We start from the raw sequence: 20,942 nt of genomic DNA on the forward strand, positions 1-20,942 counted from the left end.
GCTTTCCAAGGCACTACAGCCTCAAGCAGACCGCATGGCACAAATCGACTGAAGACACTTCCTGCTCCTTAAACTATAGCTATGCTTGTGTCACGTGGCCCATCCATCCAATGACGTAACAGTAAGAAAAAACGTGAAGAATAACGTTATTCTCCAAAATGACCACTAGGTGGAAGAAACCCAAAACAAATCTAAAAATATCTCACAGAACAGTACATACATATACTATATTCTATTGGATATATACTGAGTAAAACTAATGGAAATTACCATAATTCAAAGAAAATGTTCCACTTACTTTTGTTATGTTTGCTGTGGGAGACAGTAAAAAGGGCAACAAAATGCAGTCGCTTGCCGGGAGACAGTTCCACTCCAGGCCACACGGTGGCGCCAAACAGAACAGACTGTAAGTGGAACTATGTTTTTGTGGTTTCCTGTAAAATCCGCCGAGGAAGAAACAGGAAGTTGAGACTGCGCTCGCGCACAGAAAGTGTGTTTCATAATATTGTAAAACCCTTTTTGCACCATTTCCCACTTCGTGTGCAGCCTCCTGGTAACATTTAGTTAGTTGGAGACCCGAAGAGGATCATTTCTTTGTTCTGTAACAGGAGTGGGCGTGACTCCGTGAGTTCGTTTAATCGCGTCTGGTTGGTTGTTTGTTCAATGTGATGAAATAAATGCACATTTTCCTACTGGTCTCAGTGCAGTGAGTAACAACAAATATCAATTTTTTTTTAAACAGTAACTTTGAATATTTGTTCCTTTTTGGGTCTTAGTGACACTTTTTTAAGTAACGTAATGTGGCTCCCTTACATGCGATGGCAACAAGTAAAGGAAACAAGGGGGAAATTTCACAGTGAACTTTACCTTATAGTGCTGTAAAATACTTGTGACTCTTACACTACCAACGGTACCTGTTGTAGGTGGTGAATGTAACAGCTCTACGGTATCTGATTTCTACAAGACTTTTTGAAAGATTCTTTTTTTAATTTTTCAGAGCTCACTTGCTGTATCAAAGCATGTTCCTAAATACTCTTATTTGTCAGTAGTCGGTTTACTTGATTGCTTCTTTGGTTATTGAAAACTTTGGAATTACAGTCACGTGTTAATCATGGAGGAACTGAATATTTAGTGTAAGAAAGATGCCTGAATGTGGTCATTTACTCGCAGTGTCATTTTGACACAGAAATGTTGTTATTCGCTCGGTGGAGGAAAAGTTGAAACATTTATGATTGTGTGTTCTTATACACCTCATTGTATGTTTAATTTTCCATGTGCAGTTAATTGAAGATACAGGGTGTTGCAACAAAATGTGTTGCTGATGGCAATTAGATGCAAAGAAGTTGTAGTGTAGTTGATATGGAAACGCTCGTTGTTTAGTTGGGAAGGAATGTTCTGCTCCGAAGCATTTTGTAGCAGTGAGCAAAGAACCTGTAGAAAGCAAGTAAACAACCTTGTAGCCGATGAAATGTATACCATGAACAAGTGACACGTTGAACATGCATGAAGTTTGTTATAAATTATGAGTGTTTGTTTTTCGGCAAGACTCCCTGATCTCCATTGCGAGTGTGGGACTCTCCCTTCAACCCAAGTAAAGGACACCACGAGTGAACCTTACTCCTGTCTTTTTTATTATGTTGGATGGTGCAAATTTCTTACACACCTCATACCAACCACTGTTTGAATTTCTCAGATGGCGCCTCTCCGCTCAGCAGAGGATTCTTTGCTTACCCTGAAGTTGGACGAAATGAAATCGGAGAGCGAAGAGCAGGACTGCGTTGCAATGGGAGGCGTTTCTGGTCTAGAACTGAACAAAGTCACTTGTCAGAAGCTGTGGGGGGGGGCACAGTGCACTCGATGGACATGTAAACCCAAAGTCAGAGGTGGGTAGACTCTGCAGTGTCAAAGGCGAACCATCTGCTGAGACCGTAGTCAATACAGAATTGGTTGATTAAGATCTACGTGTTTTTCAAGTATCTGATGAACACATTGCCTGTTTGACAAAGTATACCATGGAGAAAGAGTCCAACACAGGAGTTCTGCAGACTGAAGGAAAGACTGAGGAGTTTGGTGGACATCCTGGTGGTTTAAGTAGTATTTTATGTGTGCCAGGCAACCATTTGGAGCATCCGGAGCTTGACAGGGAGGGTACCACCATGGAGATCATCAAGAACAATAAAGGAGGCCCTGAATTGTGTACAGAAGGCTACTTGTACACTAAGAAGAGCTCAAAAAATACAGAAATATGTTAGGAATGTTCTCAGAGGAATGCATTTTCTTGCAAAGGGTGCGCTATTACAGATTTGGAGGTAAAGCAACTACTTTCTGTCACTGTGAGCATAATCACGACCCGGATCCTAAGAAGATTGAAGCAGCCAAGGTCAAGAACACCATAAAAAGTCACTTTGACCAACAGGGTCAGAACAGCACATATTGTTGAAAATGCCATATGTCAGCACTTGAAGTTCATTGTGCCATTGGTAGACGACCAATTTAACATGTTAATTTAACATGTGGATTTTGTTTTAGTACCTTTTGTTTGCCAGCCACTGGCACAGTGGTGCAGTGGGTTGGACCGGGTCCTTCCTCTCTGGTGGGTCTGGGGTTCGAGTCCCGCTTGGGGTGCCTTGTGATGGACTGGCGTCCCGTCCTGGGTGTGTCCCCTCCCCTTCCGGCCCTACGCCCTGTGTTACCGGGTAGGCTCCGGTTCCCCGCAACCCCGTATGGGACAAGCGGTTCTGAAAATGTGTGTGTGTGTGTGTGTGTGTATTTCATTTTAGTGTATTTTGAAAAAAAAGTTTTTAAGAAGTCACATAAAATTAATTATTTCAATGGCCTGATGTACTTCTAGTAAACATGTTTGTGAGAGCTGGTAAGTAGAGTGGAGCTGAATTCATCCCACAGAACTGAGTTTGGTTCTTCTAATGCTCTATGTGACACTCTGTGAGACTCTGTCCTATAAGAATGGACACGAAAGACACTGAGACAAGTCCCAACTGACTGCAGTATCTGCTGTGCCACTAATTCCATGTGTCTCATTTTTATTTCTCTCTCTACAGAACTTCTGAAGGCACAAAGATACGCAGGTGAGTTTCTTCTGCTTCTTCTCCCCATTGCAGCTCTTCTCTTATTTTAAGGACACAAAGCCATAAATGTGACTCCACAACCTTTGCATCTTGGACCAATTTATTTATACAGCATTTGAAGGAGAAACAGGTGGGTTGAGAGCAGTTCGGTGTGACCAGAGCAGATTATATAATTATCATAATAATCATTTTTTACTTCATTTTTGACTTAATTTAACTAATTTTATTGTGTTCATTAATATTAAGTCAAAACAACTTTTAAAACATAAATGCTCTTACACTATTTTCTCCAAGGTATACATATTAATTATTACAATTTCTTACAAAGCATTCAAAAAACCTGTTATCAGAATTGATTAATTAATATTAATACCCAAAAATTCACTCATTCTTGCTAACAGCTTGTTCTGATCGCCATCATACAGACACACAGAGCGCCCTCTGTTGCCGTAATAATACATAATAATGTTTGAAAAATGTTAATTTTTGTCACATTTCAAAATGTAATAATTGACCATCTCCCTGTCCTCCGCAGTTGATGTGACTCTGGACCCTGATACAGCACATCTTCAACTCGTCCTGTCTGAGGACAGGAAACGAGTGAAACATGAAAACACAAAGCAGGAGCTCCCTGACAACCCAGAGAGGTTTAAACGCCGGATAGGTGTCCTGGGAAAAGAGGGTTTTTCTTCAGGGAAACATTACTGGGAGGTGCAGGTTGGGGACAAAACTGACTGGGATTTAGGAGTGGTCAGAGAGTCCATCAACAGGAAGGGAAAACCTATATTGAGTCCCAATAATGGTTACTGGACTATCTGGCTGAGGAATGGAAATGAGTATAAGGCTAATGCTGAGTCCTCTGTTTCCCTCCCCCTGAGTGTGAGGCCCCAGAAGGTGGGGGTGCATGTGGACTATGAGGAGGGTCAGGTCTCCTTTTACAGTGTGGAGGACAAGTCTCATATCTACACTTTCACTGGATATAAATTCACTGAGAAGCTCTATCCGTTCTTCTGCCCAGGCTTCCAGAACTCAGCCCCACTGATATCTCCTGTCAGTGACACAGACTGAAGACACTGATTTTAGCTTTTAATGTTCAAATTATGATGTCATATTCTGATTTAATTTCCCTTCTCACCCGTATTCAGGGTTTGTAATTTCTCCATCTAAACATGTCTGTTGTACATTGTGATGCTTTTAAATAAATATTGTTGAACAGTAATTATGTGTTTTTAAGTTACTTTATGTGGAAGCAAACAGAATGATGTCATGGAAAACTCACACACACACACACATTTTCAGAACTGCTTGTCCCATACGGGGTCACGGGGAACCGGAGCCTACCCGGCAACACAGGGCGTAAGGCCGGAGGGGGAAGGGGACACACCCAGGACGGGACGCCAGTCCGCTGCAAGGCACCCCAAGCGGGACTTGAACCCCAGACCCACCAGAGAGCAGGACCCAGTCCAACCCACTGTGCCACTGCACCCCCTATGGGGAACTCAATAATTTTCAAACTGATCACAGTATTAAAATTAATGAGTCTTTTCAATAAATTTACAATTACATGTATTCATTTATCAGACACTTTTCTCCAAAGCGACGTACATCTCATAGAAAACACAATTTACTCATTACATAGTAGAAACAGGCACTTAGATGCAGATGTGTGATTCTAAAGTACAGTTAGTTTGTTACTTTCCACATATGAAACAGTGTTCATCACACAAGTAGCTGCATAAAACTGTATCCGAATATCGACGATTCCTGATCACCTTCCTAATAATTTACAATATTGCACAATACTGTAATACAAGTATCAAAGTATATATATTCTATTTGATATATAGTCAATAAAACTAATGCAAATTGCCTTAATTAATCTCATTTCTTTAAAAAAAAATGTTCTAGTTAGTTTTATTATGTTTGCTGTGGGAGTCAATAAAAGAACGCAAACCTGAAAAAAACAATGCCCATTTGCATCAGCATATAAACTTCCTTCTAAGTGATTGTTTCTACTAGAACTACAGGTGTCAGCATTCTCTTTGGCGATCAAAGTTTTGAGAATGTAAGTATGTTTACCATTATACAGAGTAGAGTACTAGGAGTGGACGCCACCTGGAGGGGACAGCGCAACCGAGCAATGTGCGTCTATGCTCCGGTAGAGGCCGTGTCCCACATGGCTCTTTTAGTCCGAGTGAACTGAAAAGACATAATCTCATCGACACGGGTGAGAAAGAATACTTGTGTCCTGAATGAGGGAAGGGCTTCAGGCAGTTGTCTCACCTGAAAAGTCACCTGATGATACACTCAGGAGAGAAGCCGAACGCTTGCACCAAGTGTGGGAAACGTTTGCAGCTCTTCGCTCACTAGAAAACCCATCAGCTGGTGCATAAAAAAGTGAGTGAATACTGTTGTGCAGAGTGTGAAAAAAAATTTGCTTCCCTATTCCACATAAACCAGCATAAGCAAAGTCACTGTACTGACAAACAGCACTGAGTGACGTATGAAACATGAAAAAGGGTCTCGGTTTGTGTCCTGGCTGTTACAGTGTACATCCGTTTTTGTTTTTAAATGTATGATTTTTAATCATGTAACATGTTGCCACTATTAGTATTTGCAAAACATATCCATTTTTTATGAATAAAATTATTTTCTTTAGTCCTTATAAAAGCTAGAGCAGTTGTTCAGGGTTGAGAACTAATGCATAACATAGTATCAAATTTTTATTAAAAATCAAGCAAGTGTTCAAGTAATTATTTTTATAGCTGTAGCTAAAAAGAAGGAAAAGGTAAAACAGAAAATGTGGTCATTGTTTGAATCAGCAGATCATGTTCTTATGCTAAATTATTAGTTTAGTTGGGACAAAAACCATCTTATACTATTGACTTGTGCTGTTTGTGCTGTTGGGGAGCCAGTGCTTCTCGGAGACTTTAAAATTCGTACAGCACAAAAAAATCTCATTGGCCTGAATGTGCGAAGTATTTAGGAAGCTGCTAAAAGTGCCTCCATGCAGAACTGAAGGGTGGAGATGTTTATTGCTAGTTTCTGAATATCAATCTCAAAGAGTTCGCTCAGTGTAAATATGAGTATGTGTACCATGTTTGGAAACAAACTGAGGAAAATGTGAATGGTTTTAACTGGAAGAATGAAAAGTCTTGCAAGAAACTAGAATATACACACACATTTTCTGAACCGCTTGTCCCACACAGGGTCGCGGGGAACTGGAGCCTACCCGGCAACTCAGGGCGTAAGGCCGGAGGAGGAGGGGACACACCCAGGACGGGACGCCAGTCCGCCGCAAGGCACCCCAAGCAGGACTCGAACCCCAGACCCACCAGAGAGCAGGACCCAGTCCAACCCACTGCACCACCGCGCCCCCCATTAAACTAGAATATACTACATTGCAATAAGAAGAGAAAAATATTTCAGAATCCATTTTGGGCACTTTTTGTAAAGAATTATTAACTGAAATAGCAACAGAAGAAAAAATTATGTCTAAACAAGCATAATTTTTGGGGGGAGGAGGGTTGCTGTCAATGTGTTTCTACCTCTGTTTTGTAACTTTTTCTTCATGAACTATAAAGACTGAAGTCCATAACACTGAAAAAGTGTAAACATTTACGTTTATTCATTTAGCAGATGCTTTTCTCCAAAGCGATGTACATCTCATAGAAAAGTTTCCTATTTTTTATGTCAATAACTAGGTTATTTGATATAAAAATGGGAACTTGTATGAGAAAGATTACATTTGCTGAAAGCAAGCTGATTTAGACTTCAATTCTCAGACCCTGTTCCACACTCCTCACTGCAGCACTGCTTTCATCGGCTCTTTCATCACCGGAACCAGTTACACATTCAGTTTCTGGTTCTTCTCTTCCACTACTACCGTCAGCATGTCTTTCGGCACATCCTTCAGAACCGTCTGTGTCTCCTGGTCCTCCTAAGATGGGGAAAGTCCACATGTGGCTCTCAGAACTGTCCTCTGATAGAAAACATAAATGCTTTTTTTATAAATATCACACTTTCCTGTTTTGGCTGTGTTACAACATTATATTTCACTTTTTCTCTTTTCAGATTAAATGTTACATTAAAGTTTTTGTGTCGATGGACCGAAATGAGCACTCAAAAGGTAACTTAAAGAGTAATGGTTTTTCACTGAGTCCATCTGCCGTACTTACGTCTCCTATACATGAGTAAATAGGCATGTTCACACCTGTAAGATTCAAATGAATTGATTAAAATGACGAACAAGTACCATCATAAAACAAAGTATAAATATTAGTTTAATACATGAAGTTTTCTTACTTGAAGTTGTCTTTATTGTCAATCTGCAGAAGAAAGCACATAATTTGAAAAATAAGCCAGTATTTGAACAGAGGAAGCTCTTTACACATTTCCGACATTAACCAGTCAGGCATAAAGACAGGCGACGGTATAAAAATATAAAAGTACACACAAACTCAATATTTACAATTGTGCTCTACACGAAAAGTGAATCACTAGTGTTGCAGAGTAAAAAAAAAAAAAAGACATTAAATATGAAAGAGTTGGTCTTACCAGTGTTACATAGGCATCATCAAACAAGTACCAGTTCTCATCCTCAAAGGATTTGATGAGGGCGTTGTAGTGTCCACCTGCGAGACTTCCTCTATGGTTGATTGCTGCATACAGCTCAAATGTGTGTTTCTGCAAGGAAATGGATGACATTTCATACGCTGTTTTTTGATATTGTATCAACTACAAAGTTGGCAACACCTCTTTCGCACTACCTTTGTATCATGTAGCTTGAGAGGAATCTCCACCAAGCAGTTGTTCTTCACGTACGTCATGTAGTTATAGTCAAAATCAAACCTCTTCAGGTGCAGAGTTAGGATCTCGGGACACACCTCCATCTCACAGCTCTGAGTAGAGCACCAAAAGAGACGTCTTGAGAAGGTTAAATGGACAAGTGGCCACCAGCTGGGTTGGCGAGACCACTTGCTCATTCAGGGATTATATTTATTGAATCTCATTTTGGCAACTTTGAATCTTAAGATAAATTTTATCTGTAGGACCAATTTACATAGTAGTGTAAGTGTTACAAAAGTTGCTGATGCTCAGTTACAATGTTAATTTTAAGTCAAATAAGACACATGCATTAATACTAGAGTTGAAAAAGTAGGAACACTTGTACACTGTTGTGTGGCACCAATGCAGCACCATCCTTATTGTACCTGTTGCGTCTCAACCAGTTAAGGTATGAAATTAAGCTCCATAAACTTGGCTACAGATTCATTAATCACACCATAATTTGAAATAAATCTTGACAAAAACATAGTTGATCTAAAGAAGTTATCAAAAGAACAAAATACAAGAGGAAGTGCATCGTTCACAAAGAAGGACTGAAAACTTTGTAATATGTCACAATAATTTCCCGTTTAAATTTCACACTGAATTACAAGATGTATAAATAGGTAGAATTCTGACACTTGTGAATGGAGTAAAAATTATGAAAATTAAAATAAATTAGTTTGTATTTCATTTGCCGTTGCCATTTGTTAACCTTACTGTACAAGATGCTTCATTCAGATAAAAATGACATTAATACTGATCACTCACTACTTCTGTGTCCGTTTTCTCATCACAGATGTCACAGTACATCTGATTGTCTCCAGTTAAGACTGATTTCTCAAAGAATGCATTCCAGCCTTCAACCTGAAAACATAGAGGACAGTGTTACACGTGGACACGTTCCTCTCTTCAACAGACCAGCTATCTTTTATGGGGTTCTCGCTATTATTTTGGAATTTTCGATAAATTTTGGATTTTGAAATGCAACCATAAGGTACAACACACTGCCCTCCATTTTCCAGTAAACACACACACACACACACACATTTTCAGAACCGCTTGTTCCATACGGGGTCACGGGGAACCGGAGCCTAACCCGGCAACTCAGGGCGTAAGGCTGGAGGGGGAGGGGACACACCCAGGACGGGACGCCAGTCCATCGCAAGGCACCCCAAGCGGGACTCGAACCCCAGACCCACCGGAGAGCAGGACTGTGGTCCAACCCACTGCGCCACGCACCCCCTCCTCCAGTAAACATAATAGATGTAATATTTATATTCATTTCTATAGATTTAAAACTTATCTTATATGGAATAAGTATCAGTTTTCAGTAAAAGGTGTTGTAGCATGCCGAGGCCCCCTGGGGAGGGGGCGGAGATGGGGGCAAAGCAGCCACAGCTGGGGCTGTTTTCACACCTTATTTCTTCCCTGATGTTCAGCAGTAGAGAGAGGAGACTGAGGAGGAGCACGAGACAGAAGCAAACCCGAACCCGAACTCGACCCCGATCCCTGAGACAACGCCCGCATCCCGACCGACCCGACTCTCCCAGCCCCCCTGACCCGCAAGAAGCCTCTCCCTACCTGTTCCCTGCCCCCCCTTTTCCATCTCCTACCTTCTCCCTGCTCTAATGGCAAATAAAAGCCCTCAGCAACAGGCAACCGCATCTCTTGTCTCCTGCCTCGTCTCTTCCAGGTGTATTCAGGCCAGATTTACTGGATGTTAAGGTCATGGAAATTCCAAAGCTACCCTATTTTCTAGAGAGACATTAAAACCTTTCTCCAGTAGTGGAACACTCCTTTCCTTATGTAAACACCTCAAAAACATACAGGTTATGGTGGGGCCAAACTGTGATTAAAATTCCATTTGCACACAAGAAGTACATTTTGCTTCCATGGGTTTCAGATCTTACCACTTTGTAGGTTTCGTGCGAATCAACGTCAATAGCAAGGGGCACAGTCACAAATGAACTGTGCTCTGATCCATTTTCATCACTTTTTTCTGATCCATTTCCATGCTTTTTACATTTGGTAGAATTTTTCATTTGGCCTCGAAAGATCTAAATGGGTGAATGTATTATATTTACATGCCAACATCAGTGGAATTCAAAGTCTAAAATTTGATAGCCATGGGGAAAAACCGTTATCTTGCAAAACATTTTGGTATTGATTTCAAATGGTATGAAAATAAGAAAATATCTCCCTTATGACAATTGCAGAACGATTTTTTACCGTAGAAACATGGGGGCCCACAGCGCTCAAAATCTTCTGAAAGTACTCAGCTGCATCTTGCTGCTGAAATTCTGCAAAATTCCATAGATTTCTATTATAATTTGTAATTTTGGGTTCCCCCCCAAGACATCAAGCAAAGGTAATTACACTGAATCAGTGTAAAGTCATAGTAAAGATGGTAACCATGCATGTCAAGATCGCACTCACTGTCTGTGATCCCGAGTTCTTTTAAAAGTCCATCTTCAACATGTGTTGTTCCTTGCTTTAAATTTCTAAACAGTGTTTTTAAATGTTTCAAAATACCAGTGGCTGCGAAGCTGAGAAAATAAACACAAAGCCCATGTTCACTGATTAGACAGTGACATCGTTCCCATATATTGTTCTGCTATATAACATCTCATTGTTTAAAAAAAAAAAAAAAATGTTCAGTTAGATTCAATTTGAAAAACTCAGAACTAAATCAACAGTCAGTTAATAAACATATATTCTCATGCACTGGGTCCTCATGTTACTAAAGTTATGAATTTTTGAAGATACATGTTTCATCTTCTTCATGTTTTTATTCTATTTCCTTCAGTTGTCTATTTTCAAAAACTGTTTTCACAAATTGCATATGTTTATAGGACAAATTAGTCAGTCCTTGCCATCACATATAAACTTGTGGATTTTTTATTTTCAGTCCTTTTATTCCAGTTCTAATGTAGTTTGAAGTTAAAGTAGAGCATGTTTTTATTTATTATAGCTGTTTGAGACTTTTATAGAACCTACTCAGTGAATAAACTGAAGAATGTCTGTATTATTATGGTTTTACTGATTATACAGATAAAGCAAAAGGAAATTGGACAATCGCTGTGAAAGCTTATGTGATGAATCGGTCAGCACTAGATATGAGGTTGTGAAGATTAAGTATTTTTATTTTCATTGATTTTAAGGGTAATGTTTCAAGTTAATAAGAGCTAATAAAATGTCCAAGGTGTACCCTGCTTTGCACGCTATGTTCCTATAATAGGCTTTGGACACTGAAACCCTGAATTGGAGCTGATGATTTTCAAGTCCCAGTTGTGTTCCATAGGGTGGGCATGGTGGTGCAGCAGGTAGTGCTGCATTCTTAGAGCACTTGGACTGTTTGAATGTTTGAATTTCAGTTTACATGTTTCAGTTTAGATGAAAAGGTAAATTTTTCCACATTTCATAGTAACAGTTATTTGAATTTAAATTATTCCAAAAAAGTACCCTTACCTTTCCAATCTGTTTCTGAATTCTTCAGTCATGAAAAGTGTCTGTAAAACCGCATTCAGGTAGCAGGTTGCACCCATATTATACAAGCCATTATAATCTAAAATTGATAATGAGAAAAATTAGCAACATTATTAATAATAGCAACATTTCACCTGAGCATTGCAGTTATAATTTATAGTCTTTTAATTTAAATTTTAATCACTGAGTAAAGTAAGAAAACCTAATGACTAAGTTCGAAAAAGTTTCAAGATAATCAAGCTGTAACAATTTTATATATTTTATATATAACAGAAGATTTTGGAATTGCACATGGAAGAAACCTAAAATTTACATGGTTGCTAAAATTATAGTACAATTTTAAGCTATACTGGCAGTAAAAAGGGTTCCTTACTTTTCTGGTGTTTTGGTTTCTTTAGTTCTGGTTCTTGTGTTTTTTGATTCCCTAAAAAATTAAAGAAAGATGTGGGTTGACGGGGGGCGCGGTAGCGCAGTGGGTTGGACCGGGTCCTGCTCTCCGGTGGGTCTGGGGTTCGAGTCCCGCTTGGGGTGCCTTGCGACGGACTGGCGTCCCATCCTGGGTGTGCCCCCCCTCCGGCCTTACGCCCTGTGTTGCCGGGTAGACTCTGGTTCCCTGTGACCCCGTATGGGACAAGCAGTTTGGAAAATGTGTGTGTGTGTGTGTGTGTGTGTGTTGGCTGATGATAAAACTGGAAAGGACTGAATTTCAGAAGTACTGCAAAATGAGCAGGAGTGAGCATATGTGCTCATAAAAACTACATTGAACAAACAATCTGAATGTAAAGACAAAAATTCATAGTAGCACAAATCCTGAAATGTTTTTTATAAAACAATTTTTTGGAAAATCCAACAAATCAAATAGCAGAGCACTTGTTTGGTAAAACTCGTCTTCCATCAACCATCACAGCGGATAGCAAAGTGACCATGGTTGTAGTGCGTTAAAGGTAAAGCACTTTGTTTACTGACGAATTGAGTGCAGTAGTAGAAAAAAGGAACTATTTGTATGTGTTAAAGAGCCTCATTTAAAACACATTTGCAGGAAGGAACCACCGAAAACAACCTTGTGGAGTAAACAAGCGCAAAAGCTGTCAGTGATGTGTTCACTAATATTGTTGTACATATTTAAGTTCAATAAATATTTGAAATAATATGGGGTCACAAAAATTGTAATTCACATATAAAATAATTTGAATTATTTAGTATTATGCAACAATAGCAGGTTTTATATTAACTGATAAAATTTGTTAAAAATTATAATTTAAATTTATATTTATTAATTTAAATCATTCATTCATCCATCCATCCATTTGCATTAACTGTCTGATCAGGGTCACTGAGGTCCAGAACCTAATTAATATAAATTCAATTTATAATTTCAATTTATATTTATTCATTGAATGAATAAATTAATTTCTCCTGGGCTACACGTGTAAGTTGGCGAAGGCGATGGAACTGGGCCTGGCATAGAGTCCTTGGCATAAGCACAGTGTAACATGTTATTCTGTGTAATTTAAATATCACATTAAATTGCATGTAATTCTCAAATATGGATTCTCACCAGAAAGCTGCTTCAAGTCCACGCTGCTCCTCTTGGTGGAGACAGTAGTAAACGCAGCAGCACAAGCTGTGGGAAAGGAGCCATTAGTTATGTTCTAACGCTGTTTATGTACCTACACTGTTGTTATATCATTATGAATGGTAAACCTTTGGGTTCCTTGAGCATCTACACAATGTACCTTCTGATGGATCTGTTGGCTGGGCTTGGGGTTCTGAGGTCTCCGTGAGACCCATCTGCTGATGGTTTTGGACCCCACTTAGAAGTGGTGAATCCATGCCAGGTGAATTTCCATATTCTAGACTCCTCATAGCACTTTGTGTTTGTCTCTGCGCTGTTGACGACGAAGTGTGTGAACCAACAACGTCCTCAAAACTTTCTTCAGACTCTGTATCAGAACATGGCCAACACATTTTTGCTGGCTTTGATTCTTCAGATTCTCTTTTGGTTTCCGTTTCTTCACTGACAGTTTGTTTTTCACCTTAAACAACAAACAAACAATTTATGTCTGAATAAAATCCAGTGTTTGGGCACGAATAACTAGGGTTATTCAGGAATGACAGGGCAGGCCAGCTATGCACGAGAAATAAAATAAGGAAATGAATTTTACACCCTGAGTTTGTCATATGTTATCAAGCATGCTTTATGTGAATACATTCAACATACTCAGGATAAGATGTTAGACCCAATGCACATATAACAACAGCTGTACACAATGCCCATCCAACCAACTTGACCACCTTGCACATGAAGCCACAGAGAAAGTCATCCAATATTGCTATCATACATCTCCACGACTCAAGACCAAGCGGCTTAATCTCTTCCCCCAACTACCACATCAACCTACAGGGTGCCAACATGGATATATCATTGAGATTGTCAAGTGGGAACCTCCCTTCATTAGTGTGTCGTTGAAGTAGGTCAAGTGGGAACCTCCCTTCATTAGCGTGTTGTTGAAGTAGGTCAACGACACCTCAAGAAAGCTCAACACTGAAGTATTAACTTTGGTATGTACACGGTCCGCTCACACTTGGAATATACCACTGTGTCTGGACAGAGAGAAATAACCACAATAGCCAGCAGCACCTGGAGCTCTTTGCCCACATCAGTCCCGTTCCTTACCCAACCTACCAAGACACGTCCACTCTTACACAGTGTTACTCTCTCCTGAACAAAACCAATCATATTATTTATTCTACCAACAGGCACTGAATTCACCACAGCACACTTTCTCTCTAAAACTCTTCCATTAAACATTTAAGCACTTGATCACAGCACCAAGTACAGTGTCCCTGCGCCGAAATAACTTCACATCCAAACAAAATGTGCCTCAGTGTTGTGACACTGCTACACAACTTACAACAACCTTCACCACCTCTCCACTGCTCAACATTCCACAGAGTCGGAAGCACGTTGTATGTCGCTCCAACAATGAATTTAACGCAACTTGCCTCCACAGAAGGGGGTGCAGTGGCGCAGTGGCGGTGCAGTGGCACCGCAGTGGGTTGGACCAGGTCCTGCTCTCTGTTGGGTCTGGGGTTTGAGTCCCGCCTGGGGTGCCTTGTGACGGACTGGCATCCCGTCCTGGGTGTGTCCCCTCCCCCTCTGGCCTTACGCCCTGTGTTCCTGGGTTAGGCTCCGGCTCCCCATGACCCCGAATGGAGCAAGTGGTTCAGAAAGTGTGTGTGCGTGTGTGTGTGTGTGCGCCTCCACAGACCACATGTCTTGCCAGTATAGCCTCCGGTTCTCCACGCCATCCTAATTCACCCACTGACCCTGTTTAACCTGTCTGACTGCTTTTGCATACCTTGCCTCCTCTTCCTGCTCCCGAACATTCTCAACAAGCAAACATGTTTATCTACTTTCAGAGAATCACTCCATAACTGCTGAATCCAGCCACAGCCAAACTCTCCCTTCTCCCTCTGCACGTGAACAATCACATTCAACAGCTGCTGAGCCCTTTTCACACTTTGAATTGCGTCTCTAGGGTTTCACCCCTACCTGTCTTTACTGACGACGCCACCTTTCTCAGCATCACATCCTTCGACTGTGCCAGTGTCATCTTCGAGTCCGCTTTAGCACAGTTATACTCTTCCACAAAACTCATCACCGGCAGCTCCAGCATGCCCTTACCATATAGTGCTACACTAGTTAAATAGCGCACCACTCCCAACCACCTTACCAATAACCACCTTCTCTACCCTGCAGAAAACTCAAACACCGTCAGCGGCCATTTAACGTGTGGCAACAGCCTGAACTGCAAACACCACAACTTTGATTTCCCATGCAGAAGGGACACATTGATGCTCTCAATACCCTTCACAACCACCTCCCTTAGTGCTATGACCTGCTCCTTATCACTTAACATGGGACAATACCATCTACCCAGGCTTTTAACTAGTTTTTCTAAAGTAGAGGGAATTCTCTCCTCATTGATACACACACACAAACACACACACACACTGTCTGAACCACTTGTCCCATACAGGGTCGTGGGGAGCCAGAGCCTAACCCGGCAACACAGGGCGTAAGGCTGGAGGGGGAGGGGACACACCCAGGGCAGGACGCCAGTCCATTGCAAGGCACCCCAAGCAGGACTTGAACCCCAGACCCACCAGAGAGCAGGACCGTGCCATTGCGCCACCGTGCCACCGCGCCACCGTCCCCCCCCCTTTGATGTAAAACCCCTCTTTTACCACCTTTACACCAACAATCAAAGACTCCTCAACTTACTTGGTTTAGCCATCAACTTAGACCATTTCAAATTATCATTCAATTTAGAGAACAAATCACAAGTACAAGGAACCGTAGGAGGCGTCTCCCATCCCGCAGCTTCTTGCTGCTAACAACCCATTTGGAAGCCCATATAATAACTCCCATTGCCATTGTAAATGCCTGTGGTGAAATTACACATCCAGCCCTGATCCCATTCTGTAACCGATGTCAAGATATTGTGTAGCTTTCTGTTCTGAAACAAAACTGAATATCCCCAAAGTAAGTTTTCACCAGCCTTGTAACACTCTCAGGGACCTCAAAAAACCTGTATACCTCCTACAGCAAACTGTGCGGAACCAACCAAAAGGGTTTGCCAAGTCCAAAAACACCACACGAAGATCTCTCTTCTCTTTTTTGGCAGTCTGTATTTGATTCCAAATCATATTAGTGTGCTCCAAGCACCCTGAGCATCCCGGAAGCCTTGCTTTCTGCACAGATGTAATCAATCAGCCTATTCGCCTTCAAATATGTCCTCATCCTCCTTGCCAAAAAGCTAAAGAAAATTTTCCCTTTAACATTGGGAAGCCTAATAGGCTTAAGCTGGCCTATTCCAACAGCATCCTTCTCCTTAGGAATTGCCTCCCGCTTTTTGCCATGATCTCGAAATGACCCCCTTCTTCCATACATTAGTCATCAACCTCCACAAGAACTTCAGCATATGCAGCCCACCTTTGTACCCCTGGTAGGGAATTCTGTTTGGGCCAGGTGCTGAGGAGGCCCTTGCCCACCGCAGATCTTGTACTTCTCCTCACCTTGGTGGGCTCACATCCATCGGCCATTCTATCTCCTCAACAGGGGGGATATCCACCACCAACTCTGAGTACACCTCGCCTAGATAGCCATCCAGCTCCTGCTTTTCCACGTTCAACGTCCAAGATTTTTTGAGTCTTTAGAAACTCAAAAAGATCTCTGAAAAACACCACCTGGCCCATTCCTTTTCCCTTCCAAGAGCCTCCGTTCTCCTTAATACAGTTAATCTGCTTTTAACCTCACCAGTAATACACTAATACCTTCCCTTTCCCCCTCCTCAGCTCACCTCCACCATCTTATAAGCTGCCTTAACTTCTCTACATCCTGCTGCTCCTCACTCCTCACCTGCATTATTCCAAATCTTTCCACCCCATAGCTATAAATAACCTCCCCTAATATGTCCAGTTTACTCTGCTGTTGTTATGAATGGTAAACCTTTGGGGTCCTTGAGCATCCACACAATGTACCTTCTGATGGATCTGTTGGCTGGGCTTGGGGTTCTGAGGTCTGCATGAGATCCATTTGCTGCTGGCTTTGGACCTCATTTAAAAGTGCAGTATCCATACCAGGTGAAGTTCCTCCTTCAGGACTGCTCATAGCACTTTGTATTTGTCTCTGCGGTGTTGGAGACAAAGTGGTAACACGGGTGTGTGAGCCAGTAACTACCTCGAAACTTTGTTCAGATTCTGTATCAAAATACGAGCGACATATTTTCACTGGCTTTGGTTCTTCAGATTCTTCAGATTCTGTTTTGGGTTCCTTTTCTTCATTTAGTGTTTGCTTTTCACCTTAAACAACAAACATATAAACAAAGAATTTATGTTTAAATAAAATCCAGTGTTTGGGGATGAATGTGTTTGGTTCAGCTTTGGAGCATCATGATCACGTTTGTTAACATAAGAAAATAAAATATACTTTAGAGTTTAATTGTTCTGCCATGATGATAGCAGGACCAGGCCTGCTACGAGAAGTAAAATAAGGAAATGGATTTTACACCCTGCGTTATCAAGCGTGTTTTATGAGGAAACCGGGAACAATGTGCAGTATATAATATACAGCTGCAATATTTTTCTTATTACATTAGAAGATGCCCCTACTGTATTTTGTCACTTCCTCATCAGAGCGAACGTTTCGGTGAGTGTGCAAATACCACAGCACCGTGTACCAAGAGAAGCATTGAACGCACAGTGAGCAGCCAACAAATTCCTGTCAGATAAGATAATTATCATCTACAGCCAAGGGCAAAATTCCCCTGATTAACCAACTGAAATTTTTTATATGAAGTTTTAAAAAAAAAGTTAAACTGGATTCTTTATTATTAGATTAGATATAAAGAACTGTTATGTGTTTTCCTTAATACTCCATATTTGTCACGACCTGCGCACCCAACTCATCGGCGATACCTGCCGTTTCCTGATGGAAGCGAACATAAAAAGGGACAACGAGGAGTCGGGGTGCGGAACTTTGTTTTGCTTTCCTTGTTTCCAGTACGACGCAGTTACCGCGAACTCAGCCTGATACAGACCTTCGCCTTTTGTTTCTTGACGACGCTCTTTGTCTTGTCCTCTGTTTAAAGTTTACCGATCGCCTGACCCACGACCTGAGTTTGGATAACGATTTGGATTTATTAAACTTCGCGTCTCTTTTCTCTGCCCTTGAGTCCGTTCTTCGTCCAGCGCTACCATGACAATATTTTTATCTATCTTGTGACTTGTTGGGGGTGTTCGAACCTTCTTAATGATTCCATGTAATGAACTGAAGTGACATTCCATTAAAAAAAAGTTATACCCTAATTCATAAAGTCAGTTTTGGAAAATTAAGTCGTAAAGTTTTTTTGTGTTGATCTGGTCTTGTTTGTTTGACTAGGTATGCCAGTTTTGCTGCTGGTCTAATAAAATAATTCGATGACTAGATATTTTGAGTTGTCTTTTTTAATTTAATGTGTTTTAGTCTAATAAGTGAAATGTTTTGCAGAGATTAGATGGTTTTGTACTGGGCTATGGTGGTATAGATTAATACAAATCATACATCGTTATCTTGAAAGCCTCCTCTGACAAGCAATATTTAAAAGTGACGATACTGTACCCTTTCTTTTATATTTCAGGAGAACATATCCAATCACAATGCAGGCAGCAACTGCAGAAACAGCAGTCAAGGCGACCTTGCACTTAGAGCCGCTAGGAAACATTTATACCTGAAAAACAAAAAAAAAAACTGGCAAAACTTAAACATGACTGTGACATGAACATCATTTCAATAAGTCATGGATCCTTTCGGCTACTTACCAGTTATGTCAACCACTCTAAGTGGAAAACCTTCACCTTGCAGACCTGCTAACTGTAGACCTTCTGCTGGAAGACTCTGACTGTTGACCGTCTGCAGGAGATCTCCAACTGCTGACCTTCTACTGCAGAACTTCTGCGATAGACCTCACTGTAGAGCTTCTGCTGTAAACCTACTAAACCTTTCACTGTAGACCTCCTTCTGTAGACCTTTCTCTCACCATAGACTACCTACTGCAAACACAACTGAATCTTTTCTGCAGTTACAGTAAGGTTAAGGCATCTCATGTTTTTTACGTGGATTCTGAAGACGGAACTCTGTGGGAAAATTGTACGCCCCATGATAATTATAACTCGGGTTCCTAACATTCCCTTTCGGTCTTGCGTTGTACATGTACACTGCTGACACCCACGCAGCCATGCCCATGATTTATTAGTGTAAATCACACGTATTAAAGTGTAGAATGTAATAGAAATAAAAGAGCGAACGAGATTCGAGAACTGCTCGACTCGGTCCGAAAGTGAATTGCGGCCACGAAGTCCGTCGGAACCCGAACGCCGCGGAGTTACACGACTTACAGAGACACGAATTCTCTCTCGTTGACCGGTTCATACTAATCATGCTATGGGCAAAATGCACCTTTCTTTACCACAGTTCAAAATCAGAACTTACTTAGTGGGACTATTGAGCAGGAAACGGAGCGATGAACGCAGCGGAGCCCCGTCAGTCACTCAGGTCCTCAGAGGTTCGTTCGAGCGACCGGCGGTTACTTAGTTTCGTTTTTCCGTATTTATTTACACTTTCGTTTTATACATAACGACATAAAATAGTTAATACATCATACATTAAATACATACATAGATAGTATCATGTAAGTATATAGATCATAAGGTTAATATTATTTATTAGGTCATAGAAATACATATCGTATACATGACACATCTAATGTAATATTTATAGACTGTAGTTGTAGAAATATTAGCTAATGTATAATCTATTTTTCTATATTTTATCTGTCTATATTATATACAATACACCAAACTGTATAATGATTATAGACAATATATTATGTAATCTGTAATTACATATTAGTAAATGATTAATACTGAGAGCTATGTTTTTCAGGCACAAATATGTATCATGTGTTTGTGATGGGTTTTCTTTTTGTAACTCTGTGAACTGGCTCTCGTGTTCAGGACAGTGATGTATAGCTGGAATAAACTCTTTGTGTGTGTGTATAATAAAGTATAAAGTTACTGAAACAGTTACCATAGTTTTATTAATTAGTAACAATTGCCATTCTTTTATTTTGAAGTTGGCATAATCATGTTACATATACACAGTAATATCATCTATCTATCTATCTATCTATCTATCTATAACATCAAATTAGACTTCAGGAAAAAGTGCTTCATAAGAAATACAACAAGCCTGGTGAAACCTTATTTCCCTATGTTTTTACACAGGAAAAAGAGGAAAGAGGAAAAATACTCAAGATGTCCTCTCATTACAAGAATGAATAAAATGGACAAGCAACATCCAGTCTTGCACCAGCAGAGTCCATTCATTCCCTATCTTGGTGTCCTGGCTGAGATTGACAGGGGACGCCACCAACGAGGGTCATCTCAGAGGTCCATCTGGACAGAATGTCCACCACCCGGTAACTGGATAACCATCTGGATGACGGACTTGTCCTGGATCCCGTATGAGGAGAGCGTGTTGGAATCGTCTAACATCTTGTCAGTGAAAACGAGTCTGATTCTTGTCACATCATCTCCTGAACAGACAGGTGAACACAAAGGGAAAAAATACCAATAAGCTCACGATCCTCAGAATATCCTATTAAAATAAATATATGATAGTAAATGCAAATCAACAAATTTAATAAGGATTGTGAGTTCTCACTTTAACAACAAGGTACACAGTAAAACATTACAACTCTAAGGAGTTTCCTATTAAAAAATAGACAGTTTACACAGTTTTCTCCAGATATTAAAGTTTGTTGTAGTTATCCTCTCATATATTTCCACTTAAGTGACCAGCAAGTAAGCCAGTAAGCGCCTGTGATTTATTTTACCTGAATTCCCTGGTAGTTTTGCAGCAATTTTTTTCTTCAGCTCCAAAACAATCAGATTGTTCATTTCTTCCTCTGAATGTCCCAAGTCAATTGATATTTT

The 20,942-nt window shown here is 40.6% G+C and overlaps 2 protein-coding genes across 3 annotated transcripts; one reads left to right on the forward strand and one right to left on the reverse strand.

The window, feature by feature from the left end:
* The first annotated feature begins 2,779 nt into the window (after nt 1-2,779).
* On the forward strand, nt 2,780-4,243 carry LOC108930926 (zinc-binding protein A33-like). The gene is made up of 2 exons (XM_029256026.1): nt 2,780-3,086; nt 3,622-4,243. Exons 1-2 carry the CDS (start codon nt 3,029-3,031, stop codon nt 4,152-4,154), a joined length of 591 nt encoding a protein of 196 aa, XP_029111859.1. The 5' UTR covers nt 2,780-3,028; the 3' UTR covers nt 4,155-4,243.
* Nucleotides 4,244-6,853: 2,610 nt separating this feature from the next.
* On the reverse strand, nt 6,854-19,510 carry LOC114911932 (ubiquitin carboxyl-terminal hydrolase 8-like). 2 transcript variants are annotated; one of them, XM_029256448.1, is made up of 16 exons: nt 19,438-19,510; nt 18,568-18,676; nt 16,950-17,270; nt 13,139-13,438; nt 12,961-13,026; nt 11,776-11,826; nt 11,385-11,481; nt 10,353-10,462; nt 10,146-10,216; nt 9,827-9,973; nt 8,685-8,780; nt 7,856-7,987; nt 7,644-7,772; nt 7,392-7,414; nt 7,265-7,299; nt 6,854-7,026 (listed from the first exon to the last, which is right to left on the reverse strand). In XM_029256448.1, the coding sequence occupies exons 2-16, from the start codon at nt 18,668-18,670 to the stop codon at nt 6,854-6,856; spliced, it is 1,854 nt and encodes a 617-aa protein (XP_029112281.1). In that variant the 5' UTR covers nt 18,671-18,676; nt 19,438-19,510. The 2 variants fall into 2 exon arrangements, with proteins under 2 accessions (XP_029112281.1, XP_029112282.1); XM_029256449.1 differs by lacking the exon at nt 19,438-19,510 and adding an exon at nt 18,768-18,848.
* Nucleotides 19,511-20,942: the final 1,432 nt, after the last annotated feature.

This window comes from Scleropages formosus, chromosome 11, assembly GCF_900964775.1.
Source record: "Scleropages formosus chromosome 11, fSclFor1.1, whole genome shotgun sequence".
NCBI classification, from domain to species: Eukaryota; Metazoa; Chordata; class Actinopteri; order Osteoglossiformes; family Osteoglossidae; genus Scleropages; species Scleropages formosus.

Bases quoted from the DNA above. Each gene is read 5' to 3' on its own strand.
- LOC108930926 (XM_029256026.1), top strand. From the start codon at position 3,029: ATGTGTCTCATTTTTATTTCTCTCTCTACAGAACTTCTGAAGGCACAA. The intron at 3,087-3,621 runs GTGAGTTTCTTC...TGTCCTCCGCAG, and splicing joins GAAGGCACAAAGATACGCAG to TTGATGTGACTCTGGACCCT.
- LOC114911932 (XM_029256448.1), bottom strand. From the start codon at position 18,670: ATGTTTCCTAGCGGCTCTAAGTGCAAGGTCGCCTTGACTGCTGTTTCT. The intron at 11,482-11,775 runs GTAAGGAACCCT...TATCAATTTTAG, and splicing joins GAAACCAAAACACCAGAAAA to ATTATAATGGCTTGTATAAT. The intron at 8,781-9,826 runs GTAAGATCTGAA...CTATGTTTTCAG, and splicing joins CGCACGAAACCTACAAAGTG to GTTGAAGGCTGGAATGCATT.